The sequence below is a fragment of the Myodes glareolus genome, chromosome 2, assembly GCF_982192425.1.
Source record: "Myodes glareolus chromosome 2, mMyoGla1.1, whole genome shotgun sequence".
NCBI lineage: Eukaryota > Metazoa > Chordata > Mammalia > Rodentia > Cricetidae > Myodes > Myodes glareolus.
This window is the reverse complement of record NC_142027.1, coordinates 128,768,440-128,782,790: the sequence shown is the minus strand read 5'-3', so window position 1 is coordinate 128,782,790 and position 14,351 is coordinate 128,768,440. Positions and strand designations below refer to the sequence as shown.

The 14,351-nt window shown below is 43.0% G+C and overlaps 1 protein-coding gene across 2 annotated transcripts in view; it reads right to left on the bottom strand.

Moving 5' to 3' along the window:
* Ttc28 (tetratricopeptide repeat domain 28) overlaps window positions 1-14,351 on the bottom strand; it is a 483,898-nt gene that overhangs the window by 215,773 nt on the left and 253,774 nt on the right. For both annotated transcript variants that reach the window (XM_085680896.2, XM_048450757.3), the window contains 3 exons: window positions 11,486-11,633; window positions 3,874-4,146; window positions 2,805-2,935 (listed from right to left, as the gene is read on the bottom strand). In XM_085680896.2, the coding sequence (XP_085537022.1) occupies window positions 2,805-2,935; window positions 3,874-4,146; window positions 11,486-11,633 (552 nt within the window). The remainder of the gene's footprint in view (window positions 1-2,804; window positions 2,936-3,873; window positions 4,147-11,485; window positions 11,634-14,351) is intronic.

Genomic DNA, 14,351 nt, shown 5'->3' with positions numbered 1-14,351 from the left:
TCCCTGTTCAGTGTCAGTCTCAGAGAGGCAAAATCACATGTTTCCTCTCATGAGGTTCTCAGATCCTGTACAGATACCTGATAGCACTGATGCACATGGCAATGGAAGGAGAAACAAGGATGACCAACTGGGAGAGGTGTGAGAAGAGAGGAGGTGTCTCAGACCACAAGTGAAATTGTGTGAAATCTGTGTGCAACCCAGTCACACACAGTAAGCACACTTGCCAAAATGTCAGAAAATAAACCACAGGTTGAACTGGATGCTGTCACTCAGAGCACTGTAAATTCTAGTCAGTGCAATGATTAAGAGGAAAAGGGTTGCCTGAGCCATATGTACAAACTGCCATCATCTGGAGAACACTCTGCACTACTGGAGAACTCAAAGAATCAACAAAATCATGCATGACCTGATAAAACTACTAGGAGAAAATTTCATACGGCAAATATGAATATAGAGCTAACCTTTTCCTATATGGGTATACAGGAGAGACCAGTGGGCCACACACCACATTCATGAGGCATGAAAAACATGCAGGAAAACCTGCCTCAATGTATGCTACTGAGAAGCATAAAGAAAAACGGAGGGACAGAGCAGAGTCCTGCATGGGCAGCCCCTACAATAGAGACCACTTCCGGCAGCAGCATGCACATTTAACAAGACTCAAACAGAAACTCAAAGGACAATTCTCCAAAATGTAACAAATGATCTTCAAGTACACTGGTGGGCAGAGTGGTGCAGACATCTTCCAAAGTAGCTAGAGCCACAGCAGGTACAGCGCATCACATGAGATGCACAGTAGCAGTTTTAAACCACAGTTTCCAGATGTGATTGAGTGATAGGGAATCCAACCCACACAAACTATGCAAAACCACAACAGAAAACACAGGTTAAGATATGAACCTGATCTGCTGACATACACCTGTAATCCAAGCACGTGGGAGATTGAGGCAGGAAGGTCACAAAGTTCCAGGCCAGCCTGGCCTACAGATACAGAATGAGACCTAGTTATCTCCAGATAGGCAATGAAGTAAAAAGAAAACTATATATGCAAGAATAAGATTCACCCAACTATATGCCCTTAGCACCAGCACTCAAGGCAGAAGCAGGCAAAGCTCTATGAGTTCAATGCCAGCCTAGTCTACACAGCAAGCTTCAGGTCAGCCAGGGCTGCATAGTGAGACCCTGTCTGACAAACAGAATAGACAAGTAAATGCCTATAGACCACCACCTTTTTAACCAGACTGAGCTTTGCACTAATGTTAATGCCTCACATAGGTAAGAAAGCAAAACCTAGGTCCCGGTGTTGGTGAGACTAACAAGCTCATGTCTCTTAATGTAGCCAAAGGAACAGATAAAACATGTTAAAGCTTTCAAAGTTTGCTACTGTGGGACTGGCTCACATTCTGTAATACCAAATCATTTGAAACAACCTAACTATATAACAGTGGGAGGGTCAGGAGGGTGAAATAATTATGAAGATCTTAAAGTCAGCAGAAAAAGTTCAGTGAAAAAGTATAAAACAATCTTATAAAAAGGTTTCAGTTTTGATTTGAATCGATACAAATGCAACTGTGCATGTGGATAACAGTGTGTGTCTAAAATGGTAACAGTAGGGTAGGTGAGAGTTTGGTTACTTCCATGTACCTTAGATAATTGTACAAAACTAGCAAATAATATCTTTTTTTAAAATATAATGATATCAGCAGAACATGACGGATAATGTCAGCATTTCAGCTACTTCCTGAAGACCCTTTGAGTCTATAGCAGTCCCTGTCTTAACCTGACATACGGCATCCTGGTGTTATCAGGACAGTGCTCACTGTTAGTGCAAGCAGCGGTGTCACATTGTGTAGTAAACACCTCGGGGAGAAACTGCAGTGCACATGGCGCTCTGAGCCCTGTCTGAGCCAGGAGCTCCTGGAGGAAACTGCACATCTAAGAGTCCCAGAAGACTGGCCTATTAGAGCTTTGAACCTAAACAAAACATACACTGCTTCCCTTGAGACACTTAGCCCACTCCTCTAAGTTCTGACTACAGTTAATTCCAAGTTTATCACTTGGCAATTTTCAACAACATAGAAATAAAGATTTCTAGTTTATCACAATAAGGTAAACAACAGTACTAAGAAAAATATTCATAATGATCAGAGTGGGCTGGGAAGGTGCTCAACCTTAGAATATCATCCAGCATGCACAAGGCACCAGGTTCACTCCCCAGCATCCTGAAAACAGGAGGAGATGCTAAGTGAGATGCTGTGCTCACTGCAGCATGGTTCACAGCAGCCATGATACGCGAACACCCTAAGGATTGAAAATTAACATCAGGGCACAACAGCATGTGTAAGTGTGAAGGACATTATGCTAAGTGAAACAACCCCACAGAAAAACTCAGATGTGCAACCTAGAAGTCAAACTCACAGAGAGTTTGGCTCTCCTTATAAGCTCAACCGGCTTTTCTCTCAGAAGTAAAAAACCCACTGAAGAAACAAAATGCATGAGCAACAGCTGTAACACGATCACCAGTGGAGCCCACCTGAGCCAGTGTGTCTCAGACACACTCTCTGCCATTCTGCCTCTGTATTTTATGACACACTTGAGGAGATGTCGAGCAGTGTACCTGAGCATGCCGTTTGCTCCTGAGATCAGAGACACTGTGCAGGGCATTCAACACCTCATCATGCATGAGAGACTCAATGACTATCAGCTTCTAAAGTAGAATGCTAAGGCACCTAGATGCTTCCTGCACAGATCAAGGGGATCTATGTTTCTAAAAATGGAGTTTGGCTTGCAGGTGGGTTTCCTACCTCCCGATCCTTGAGCTTCATGGCGAGCACCAACTGATGCCTGTGGTTTGTGAGAGCCTCTCGGTAATTCCCTTTGGAGAAGAACGCAGAGCCTAGATTCCCGTGAGCTCGGCACTCTCCTGTGTGGTCACCTGATTTAGAGGAGGAGAGAAATTCTCCAAGTTACAGCATTATTTATAACATACATGGTTCTCTTAAAAGCCAGATTTACTAGCTAGGACATGGTTTTTCTTTTAGACTCTGTATGGGGAGATGAGATCCTAGAACCCAACTAACTCTCTGGACGTTATTGTTGTAACGTGCATGGGGGTGGGGTGGGAGTGTTGTAAGCCTCACACAAACCAGCTGCTGCTGGGAGTCTCTTCCTCACTCTGCAGATGACCTTTGGCTCTGAGCAATTATCAGCTTGCTGGTTCAGCCATCTGATTCCAGGCCTCCTACCATACATCACTTCTCTAGGAGTTTCTGATGGCAGACACCACAGCTCTCCTTTCTGCAACCTGAGAGTCCCTGAAAAATCATTACAGCGATGGCCACAATCACAAGTCAAGTCTCTCCTTCTTCTTTTTCCTTGCATGGAGGCAGGAGGCTCACAAGATAAAGGCTGGCCTGAGCTACATAGTGAGACCCTGTCTCCAAAACAAGAAACGAACTCCAGATGTGCCCCCAGCTGGTAAGCAGAAGAGCCATTACAGTCAAATGCAAGTTCTTACCTCTGCGGCTGGCCTGGAACTCACAGAGATCCACCTGTTTCAGCCTCCCAGTATGCCCCACCACACCTAGCCTTCAGTGTCCCCTCAACAAACCTTGGTGCCTTCTCATGGAGGACAAACTTAAAATGAAGACAAGTCACTCAGAGAACCAGCACTTGGAGCATTAAAACTGTGAACATGAAAACCCTGAGGGAGGTTATGAAGTTGCTAATCACATTGCTAGGCCTTCTGGGAGCCTCAGATCCTTGCTGTAAGAAAATCCTCAAGACCGAGGGCTTTAAAACTGAATGTCCTGTTGCATATATTGGTCATGCCAAGATCAGGGCAAGCAGCTGACATGCAAACAAACCGCATACCTAAGGTCTTGGCTACGTCCAAGTCTTGCTGCATGTACCCAGTGCTCTTCTCTGTGTTCCCGAGAGACCAGTGTGCACTGCTCAAGGCGGAAAAGACAGAGCCTCTCAGTTTGAGGCTGCAAGTGCCAATCTTCAGAGCAGCCTCTAAGACAACCACAGAAGCCCCGTGGTGGCCAGCTGTCAGGAGTTCCTGCCCAACCACAGACACGACCACAAAGGGACTCTTGTCCAGTTTCATTTTCTGAAGCTGCTGGTAAGTGGGCTCCAGGGTGTCTGAAGAAAAGGAAAACAAGAGAATGAAGATTGATGGACACAGCAATCTTTTCATTGTGCTTTAGAAATTTGTCTGTGGCCTAGTTCAAGCGCAAACCCTTCAACCTGGAACCTGGCACCACAGGGTGGCCCGCATATCCTACGGCTAGTCTTGCCCATCCAGCATCTTCTTTCTCCCACAAGCAAGGCCATGTTCGCCCTCAATTTTTGGCTTTCAATGCTCAGGATGCAACACATTCCTTGCTGTCTCTATCCTGCTCCTCCTCAGAATATGACAAGTTCATCTTTCCAGCCACCCTCCACTGGACACCAGCCTCCACCCTTCAGGGCTCAACCACTCTTGTTTCTACACTCTCTTCATTTTATGGCGTGTATCGTATAGTTTAGCTAACAGTTATTTTAGAGTTGTTCCACATTTGTCTGGCAGAAATATTAGATTAAACTGTTGAATGCTGTGAATGAGAATTCCAGGAAAGAAGTTGTGTCTGCTGACTGGTTGCTTAAACTGTGGTGATGTGGAGAGGTTAGGAGCTCACTGCAATTTATCTTGGCCAATCATTAGCCCTGCTAAACTTCCATTCCCTGTTTCCCCCTCTTTGTGTCAGAACAAATACCCTGTTACTAACAGAGAAAACTGGATTAACATTTTGATAAAAAGATTTTTAAAAAAGCAAATAAACAACAACAAATAACGTTTGAAATGTATTAACAAAACTGTAGCCTCTTCACCCAAAGAGCTGAAGACAGCATCAGGCAACATCTACGGCTTATGACAGAGTTTTCCCGACCCCATTGCTATAACCTGCCTACCTGATGCAACCACCAGTGTATTTGAAAAGTGCCAAAGATTTATGACTTTGTTTTGCTCTGTCACCATAAAAAGTTTATGAAATTGCTATTTCGTAGGACATGGAATTGGAAGTAATCTAAATCTGTGTTTCTAGGCCATGGTGACTCATATTTGGCTCCAGAATAAACTCTCTCTTATTCTCTATGAGGTGAGAAATGTGTTTTTGTGTCAACAATGTTTTAAGTAGTCAAGTGGCCCAGCGCAGGTTCATGATACAATCCCGTCCTCTGTCTTCCTGGTGAGTGCCCCTAGCATGTCTATCATCCAAAGCAAATGAGAGAACTGACTAAAACAGCTGCTTATAGTTTCTCCCAGGAGACTCAGAAAAACAAAAAACAAAAAAAAAAACAGGAACCACAAAGTGCCAACCATTCTTAAATGATTACTTCTTACACTAGTACACAAAACAACAGCAAGCAAAGCCATAAGAAAACCACCACCTGCATCTTGGTGAGTTACCAGGTGGTAAATGAATGTCAGCCTCATTTTATGTTCAAATGGCAACAGTCAGGTTAGAGGTCAGTAAGTCATGTGGAATTAGTTCCATTTGGGGGGTTGGATGCAGATGACAAGCTCCCGTCCCTCCCTTCTCTATTTCCTCTAAAGATAATAAGAGTTATAACTGTGCCTCTAGAGTTCCTGAAATCTCCTCCACATCAGTGGTTCCAATAATCCATACATCAAACCTGTGACAATGCTGGTCTCCTTAAATCTCTAGCATTCTGGCCAATGTGCTGTATTAACATGAAATCTCTGCAATTTATGATTCTTCAGTTCTCTGCTAAGGGAGCTCTCGCCTGAGTCAACATCACCAGGGAAACCTTGGAGCGTGCTGGTGCCTAAAGCGTTTTCCCCTTCAATCAGATCACTAAAGAGAGAACAAAGAACATTTTTACTCCTGTCAAGATGCAAACAGTACGCACTGGTTAGCCGACAAGGCTAAACACAGTCAGGAGAGAGCAGGACTGCTAGCAGCAGTGGTGTTCAGAAGTAGAACCCATCTCCAATTAGCAAAACCAGAAAAAACAGACACCGCCTTTTTAGGAACAAAGAATCTGGGCATTTATCTGACTTATCTAAGGTTAATAAGACAGGGTCAGAGGCAATGCAAGAGTCTACTGCAGGATTCCAGGCACCTGAGTCACCACAGCAGGAAGATTTAGTTGCAAGCTATAGAGACCTTGGCTGCTTTTAACTAGAAGCCCACCGAGTTACACTGTGGAAGGTGGAGATGCAGCCTCAGGTGCAAAGTGGAGTCCTGCCACCAAATTCAGCCTCAGAAAGCAGTGCTGCCACCCCCCACAACACACATCCTGTATGATCTCTCTTCATTGAACCTGGAGTTTCAGAGCCTAAGTTTGGGTCTCAGATGCAAGGGAAAATTGGGATTGGATGTTTCAGCTTTTATTGTGGAAGGCAGGAAGCAGATATAAGGAAAGTGTTCTGTTGCTCATCCCGAAGTGACTGATGCACGCACAGGCCCAGGCTTTAGTCTTTCCCATAGCAACTGTGGGGCCCCTGAAACAGCCGCAGAGGAAGAAGACAGTACTGTAACAGTTGGAAGACTGGGGCTAAGCATCGTCTGGAAACTCCCAAGAAGGGAAAAGAAATCTTCATTTGGGCAAGTTTTTTGGTAGATGACAATGATATTAAGAAAATTATAAGTAAAAAAGAAGAAGAAAAGAAAATTCCCACTCAAAGCATATAGAAAAGAGACTATAAGTATATTAAAAACAAAATGCCACTACAAAGATAAATATGAAGTGGATGTGAAAGCAATGTTTCAGGATGATCAAAAGCTTCATAGAAGAGGAACTTGACTTACTAAACAAAGGGTAGCATTTAAATAGTCACGGCCTTTATTTTCAGTGGGGGACATTTTAGGGGGAAGGACCAGCAAGAGACAGATAAATCTCTGCAAGAACACAGATTTCCAGCAGGCGCATTTGAGCTGATGAGGCAGTATATGAAGTAACAGAAGCTGATATGGCTTAATGGAAAAACTGAGTGATAGCTGCAAGAACATGTCTGTCCTTCAAAACTACTAACCTCAGCCCCGACCCCCCCCCCAACTGTTAGGTGTATAGGCTATGGCTGTGGTCATGGTTACACATGTATACATATGTGTACAAGTGCATGGTTATGTGTATATGTGTACAAAGACACCTATGTATGTGGACATCTCTGCCTATATACGTAGCAATATACACAGTGTGTCCATTTCACTATATGTAATTTTCTTTTTTATGTTAAGCTTCTCTGCTTGAGCTGAGATTATATCTTAGAGGTCACTAATCAGAATCTCTAGTCTGCGATTGGGTTTGGGGAACCTGAGTTAGATTTTCTAATATGCTGCCCAAGCTGGTCTCAAATTTCTAGCCATGAGCCATCCTCTCAACTTGACCTCCCAAGTAGCCAGGACCAGAAGTCCATGTCACTGTATCCAGCCAAATGTATCTGCTTTTGATGAAAAAGATAATAAGACACTTTTTAAAAATCTGTAATTAACCTCTAAGGCTCTTTATAATTCTTTGGCTCCATTTCCTGTTCTAAGACAAACTCGTGCTATCATCGGAGGGACTAATTCTGTGACTTTTAGCAGATTGACAGAACAGAATGTTGGCAGCCTGTAGCTATTCAGATGTTTTTCTTTCTAGAACAGATGCATAATACATGAAATAACTGGTGTCAAACCAATACCATAGGAACATAAAGGCCCTTCGCAACACTGACTGAGCCCCTGTTGCAAGTTTTTGAAATGTAAAGTCTTTAGGAATTCAAGAACAAAGTCATGTTTCCTGACACTTCAGGAGCTTGTGAGAATGTAGCAGAGGTTGATAAAAACAATCACCCTCTGCTAAGGAGCATGTGACATTTGCTAGGTCATAGCGAACAGGTTTGCTAGGTACTCCACACCTTGAACTCAGTGATGCCTCATGTCCAGCCACTTTATCTAAATAGTAATGTCATCATTTCCACAAGAAAGTTTACTCACATGTTGTATGCATGGGTGAAATTTCAAAAATAATATAAATTAGACAATTTGGTTAGGAGTACAGAGAATAATAATAAAAATCAAATTAATTTTAATATGGATAGGGATAGTATATTTATATAGAAAAAATACATTAATATAGGCTGGACCTTCCTTAGAAATGAATTCTTTGTCTTTGCAGTACTGGGATCAAACTCAGGACTCAGCACACATTAAGCAAGTATGTTCTAGTGCTGAGTCAGCTCTCAGATGGAATCTTGCCTTAAAAAAAAAAAGATCAAACGAGGGCTAGAGCTCAGTGGTTATGAGCACTGAGCTCTTCCAGAGAAAACAGATTCGAGTCTCATCATCCACATGGCAGTTTATAATCACCTATAACTCCAGTTTCAGAGGACCCAATACCCTCCTTCTGGCCTCCATGGGCAGTGCATGCATGTGGTACACAGACTTATACATGCAATCAAACAATACACCCATAAAATTAAAAACATAAATAAAGAAAAGCACCAAATTGTAGGCATTCTTTGAAGTCATGAGAGTTTTGTTTGCTTAAAAAAGCACCTTGGCTAAGGAACTTTTCTCTGTTGCATTTAAGAATTACAAAACAAGTCAGACATCTTGGCACAAGCCTGTAATCCCAGCACGTGGGAGGTAGAGGCAGGAGGACTAGGAGTTTAGCGTCAGACTTAGCTATACTGTGAGTTAGAGACCAGGCTTGGCTGCATGACACCCTGACTCAACAAACAAAATCATTATAACAACATCCAAAGGGTTCAAACCACAAAGCTGGGCCTCAATATCAGAAACCTAGAAAAATGCAGGAGGATACCTCAGTCTGTAACACATGAGAAGCAAATAGTGACTGTCCCAAAGCAAGGCAACTAGGATGTAGGCTGGTGCACAGAACCACACTGTGCAGCCATAGGCCCAGAATGCAAGCTCAGAGGAGGCCTACCGGGGGCAGATAGAGTGGGGAAGGCAGTGCTAAAGCAAGTCAGATTTATTGAGTCTGAGGGGTGAAAACACTAAGTGCTCCAGGTACCTGTAAGCAGCAGCTTTCTCCAGGGTCAGCCTCAGGTCACTCACTGTAAGGTGGGAAGGGACCCTAAGGGTAACAGCTGCTCTGAGCTGCTCTTTTTTTTTTAAGTTTTTTATGTTTTTTGTTTTTTACATTTTTCTCAACAAATAGCTTCAAAGCCAAACTGATATCCTCCTGCTGGTATCAACACATGCGGTACAACATCCTCCAGCAGAAGCAGGAGTGCCTCAGAATGGACAGATGCTATCTTCACTGAGTAAATAAAAAGTCTCCATGAATGTTCTTTAAAAGATGTTGTTAGTTCTTGGAGAAGTTAAATGCACATCCTTCACGGAGAGGATGGAGAAAAAAAAATGGGGAAAAAAAGTAGAAAATGATAAAGAAAACAGGTTGACTTTTTTATTGTCTGTTTCCCCAAAAGTTCTGGAGCCCAAGTGTATCTGGATCACTGCTTTTTGACAGCAAGTTCTGCCTTGGTGAAAGCCTTTGGTCCCTGAAGCAAAGACAAGGCTTTGTGTGACTTATGAAGCATCCTGAAGAGAGGTTTCCCAACCTCCCCTGAAGATAACGTCTCTTCTGTAAGCTAGGACTTGCCGGGAGACATGGGCACTGTCGAGTTCTTCAGACTTCTATTTAGCACCTACTTTGAGTCAAGTACAACAACAGGCAGCAAATTAAAGTCACCTAAAGTTGTAAATGTTTCAAAACTTGACAAAATGTTCATTCTCTCTATAAACAATTAAGAGGCCATTTCTGTGGCAAAGACAGAGTTCTGTTTGACATAGCTAAGGGCACTCGATAGCAGTGGCCTTGTCTGTATTCCATAAACTCTCTGTCATGACTGTCACTACCTTAAGACGACAGCTGGTGCATGCATTTAATCAAAACTTCACAAGCGCTCGTTCTTCAAAACTCAGTGTTCTCAGAGCTTAGTGAGTGGGAGAATATTTGCCCAGTACTTTTCAGATCCTGGGTGTGACCTCCAAGAACCACAGAATAAAAGAAAACAAAACCACTGCTCTGCAAATAAAGAGTCTGTTCGTGGCCTCAGAATTCCTGTCTTACTTTTCATCTCTTATGAGTACAAAACACAGCATCGTGATTCTCTCCAAAGATGTGGGTGCTGCCCATGGCTATGCATACACTTGCTTTAAGAAATACAAGAATAAGTCAGGCACGATAGCTCACATCTATAATTCCACCAGTCAAGAAGTTGAGATAGGAGGATTGCTGCAAGTTCCAGGCCAGCCTGGATTACATAGTGAGTTCAAACCAGCCTGGGCTACTGAGTGACAATCTGTCAGGAAGAAAGAAGAGAAGTGTGACGGAGAATTCCTGAAAGAAGCTATCTCTACAAAGCCTGGGGAGTTGGGCGCTGCAGGGTTGGAAGCCTGGTTAAAACTTCTCTTGGGCTATGTTTAGTTTCTAAGGAGTCACCCCTTGCTCATCTCTGTATCAGACCTGACATCCTGATAAACTTATAAAAACATCTGTATTAATGTAATAAAACCCTACCCTCTACCAGTAGAAGAGCTAAGAATGTTAGCAGCCGAGTCTGAGGCCCATAGCTGAGAATCCCCCATCCTGTTGTAATCCACCACTCTGATATTTCTGCCTTGGCAACACCTTGACTTATAATGTTCTTTGTTCTCTTGTTACAAAACTCCATCAAACTACATCCACATTGGAGACATGGAAGTGAGGAAATCAAAACTGTGTGTTCCCGGGCCATGGTCACTCATACTTGGCTCTAGAAAAAACTATCTCTTAATCCCTTTGAATTGACTGAGGTGTTTTGCATGAAGGGAGGGAGGGGTGGAGGGAGGAAGGACAAGAAGGAGGGGGAGGGAGAGAGAGGGGGAGGGAGAGAGAGAGGGAGGGAGGGAGGGAGAGAGGGAAGGAGGGAGTGAGAGGGAAGGAAGACAGGAAGGAAGGAAAGAGGGAGGACAGGAAGGAGGGGGGAGAGAGGAAGAACAGGAAGGAGGGGGACAGAGGGAGGACAGGAAGGAGGGAGGGAGGGAGAGAGGGAGAATAGGAAGGAAGGGGGAGGGAGGGAGGACAAGAAGGAGGGGAAAGGAGGGAGGGCAGACAGGACTGGCTTAATGTGTTCTCTTATTTTTTATTCCTTTTAAAAGCTGTATTTGTTCATACAAGAAAATCAACTTATTGTTAGATATTGTGTTTTAAAATACTAAATCTAATTTCACAGTGGAAATTATTTAAGTACTCCTAAAATACAAAGAGGTGTGCTCATCTGCCCATGTAGAGGGTTTCTCACCAGCCCAGACTCCAGCAGTTCTCCTGCAGCATCAACAGCAGCTACTGAAGGGGATTCCAATCTCACTTGTCTAAAGCACAAGCTCTTGACCTCTGAACCCTCTGAGCTGACCTTAACACCCTAGAAGGCTGGGTGACCTGCTTTTCATTAACACTGGAAGAACTTCATCCTACCTACCTCTCATCGGAGACTTCATGGCAGCTTCTACCATCCCCACCAGAAGCTGGAGACTTTTGGGGTCTTGAGCCAGCCCAGAGGCAAAGGCTGCCAGGGCATCTGCATGACGTCCAAGGTACTGGAGGGCAACACCCTGTCGGAAGTATGCCTGGAAACACATGGAAGATGACACAGATTTTATTTATTACACTGCTGTCTGTAGTGTCCATAGGGATTCTTTATCAGGGTGCAGGATAAGATGCCTCAACTCAAAACAGATTAAAGGGTTCATGACCAAAGAACTCATTTCTTCTAAGCATCACAATTGTATTTCTTTCATGAACTTACATTTAAAATTTTCTTTCATTTCTCAGACGAACTAATTGTGTTCTATTCCTTGGTATTTATTCTCATATTGTTTCTAAATACATTGGTATAGTGCTCACCTACCAAGCACAAAGCCCTGGGTGCCACCCCCAGCACCACATAAAGTCACTGTGGTAGCCAACAGAAATTCTCATTCTTAACTGGCCCCAGGAGCCCTGTCATGGTAGTGCTTGAGAGACACAGGAAGAAGGATCAAGAGGACAAAGCTGTCCTTGGGCACATAGCAATCATGTGACACTCTCCTCAAGGATGGCTATTTGGAGATTTCTGGTATCTTCCCTATGAACTTGCATGATACATTAACAAAAGAGAGTGAGTGCAACCTGTGTCACATGTCCCCGTCACAGCAGTGTGCTGTCTTTGCTTCTCTGTTGTGTGATAAAACACTGAAGCCAATTTGGGGAAGAGATGCTTTATTTGGCTTATGAATTACAGTCCATCATCAAGAAGAAGTAGCACAAGTTCACATAGACACAGAAACAGAAAGAGTATGCACACATCAGTGTTTAAAATCAGTCTGGGCACCCACATCTGTTGTTTAATTCGTTCGGGGGTTTTGATCGGTTGATTCTGTTGTTGAAACAGGACTTTATTATGTAGCCCTGGCTGGCTACCACTGCCCTATGGCTATTCTTCCACCTCCCTATGGCTATTCTTCCACCGCCCTATGGTCACCATGCATACTATGGATGCATGCTATGGATGCATGGTCTCCATGCATGGCTATGGATGCATGCTTTGTGGGGGTTCAAACATATTTTAAAACAGTTACCTAAAACATGTGCTTTCCTTCAAAACAACCAAGATTATGGTTCACTGCACGCTTTAAGTGGTTATTTTTCAAACTGATAAAAAACAATGTGAACATAGGAGACCATTTCCCTTTCAGCTAACTGGAAATTATCAGAGTTGAAAATGTTTAACTATAGAATTCTTTTTAAATTCTGTTTGTAAGCTGGGTGAGATGGCACACACTTTTTCCCCAGCACTCAGGAGGCAGAGGCAGATGGATGTCCTCCTGAGTTCAGTGCCAGCCTGGTCTACCCAGGGAGTTCCAGAACAGTCAGGGACACACAGAGAAACCCTGACTCTGTCTACGTGTGTACTCCAGCATCCAGAGGCATGCGTGGATAGGGTAGAAGTCAGACTCAGATGTTGTTCCTCAGGAAGCACCCACAGTGTTTTCTGAGACTAGGTCTCTCTCCCTGGAATTTTAAGCTAAATGATTAGGCTAGACTGGCTGTCCAGCTTCTGTCATAGCTTGGACCACATGCATGAGCCATCACACCCAGATTTTTATGTGGATTCTTTTCATGTGCACTAAGGCTCTGGACTCTAAATTTGGAGTTTAAATTATAATTTGAAGCTAGTTTTGTCAAGTACAGTTTGCTTTTTAAGCATACAGACAACAATCTACTGAATGATCAGAGTGTCACTCTGGTGCACACATACATGAAGACAAAACACCCCTGCATATAAAATTAAAAACCTAATTTTTAAAATTACATTATTAATGTTCTTTTTAGATCTATATAAACATCTGTCTCTAAAATGATTGGCTTCTTACTCTATTATTTTTACCACACTGTTAACAACACAATTTAACTTTGTTCAGTTAAACACAGTTGATCACTTCCACAAATAATATTCATGAGCTCTAAATAAAATTTCATACTCTCCAAAGTACTGATTAAAATATACTTCTAAGCTTTTCCATCACAAACACAAAGAACACGAAAGCAAGCGACTTTCATGCTCCCACATAAATCATTTATTTCAGTCTTGTAACCCACATCCAGTACCTGGCCTAATTTAGCTACACCTGCCTGCACTGCAGTCAACCTCTGGGTTTCTACTAGGAGCTGCCCTGCCAGTCCCCACCCCAGACAGCCTCCAACCTCTCCACTCAGCCAGACAGACCTGCACATCATCCTCCAAGGTCTAATTGGACAGGTCATAATTAAATGGCATCATACATCAAATGGACTAAATGGACATCTACAGAAGACTCCACCTGAATATCAATGTCTCGTCTACACAGCAGCAGAGGTTTTTCTAAAATAGAGCCCATACTGAAGGCACAAAACAGATCATTACAAATCAGAAAGACTGAAATAATCCATGTATTTACCCAACCACAATGTAGTAAAACTTAACATGACAGCAAAAGTCTCCAGTAAATGCACAGTCTCAGGGAAGTCAAACAACTCAGTATTGAATGATAGATAGGTTAAAAACAATCAAGATTTAAAAAAAATTACTGAAACTCAACGAAAAAACACAACACAATAAAACCTTGGATACAGAAAGTAGCCCTTTGAGGGAAACTTATAACTCCAAGTGCTTAGACTTAAAAACCAAAAAGTAATAACTTAATGATGTGGTGATATTTTATTTGTGCTCTAACAAATAAAGCTTGCCTGAAGATCAGTGCGCAGAGCTAGCCATGAGTTAACCATAGAGGTCTGGAGGTCTGTACAGACAGACAGGAAGTGGTATG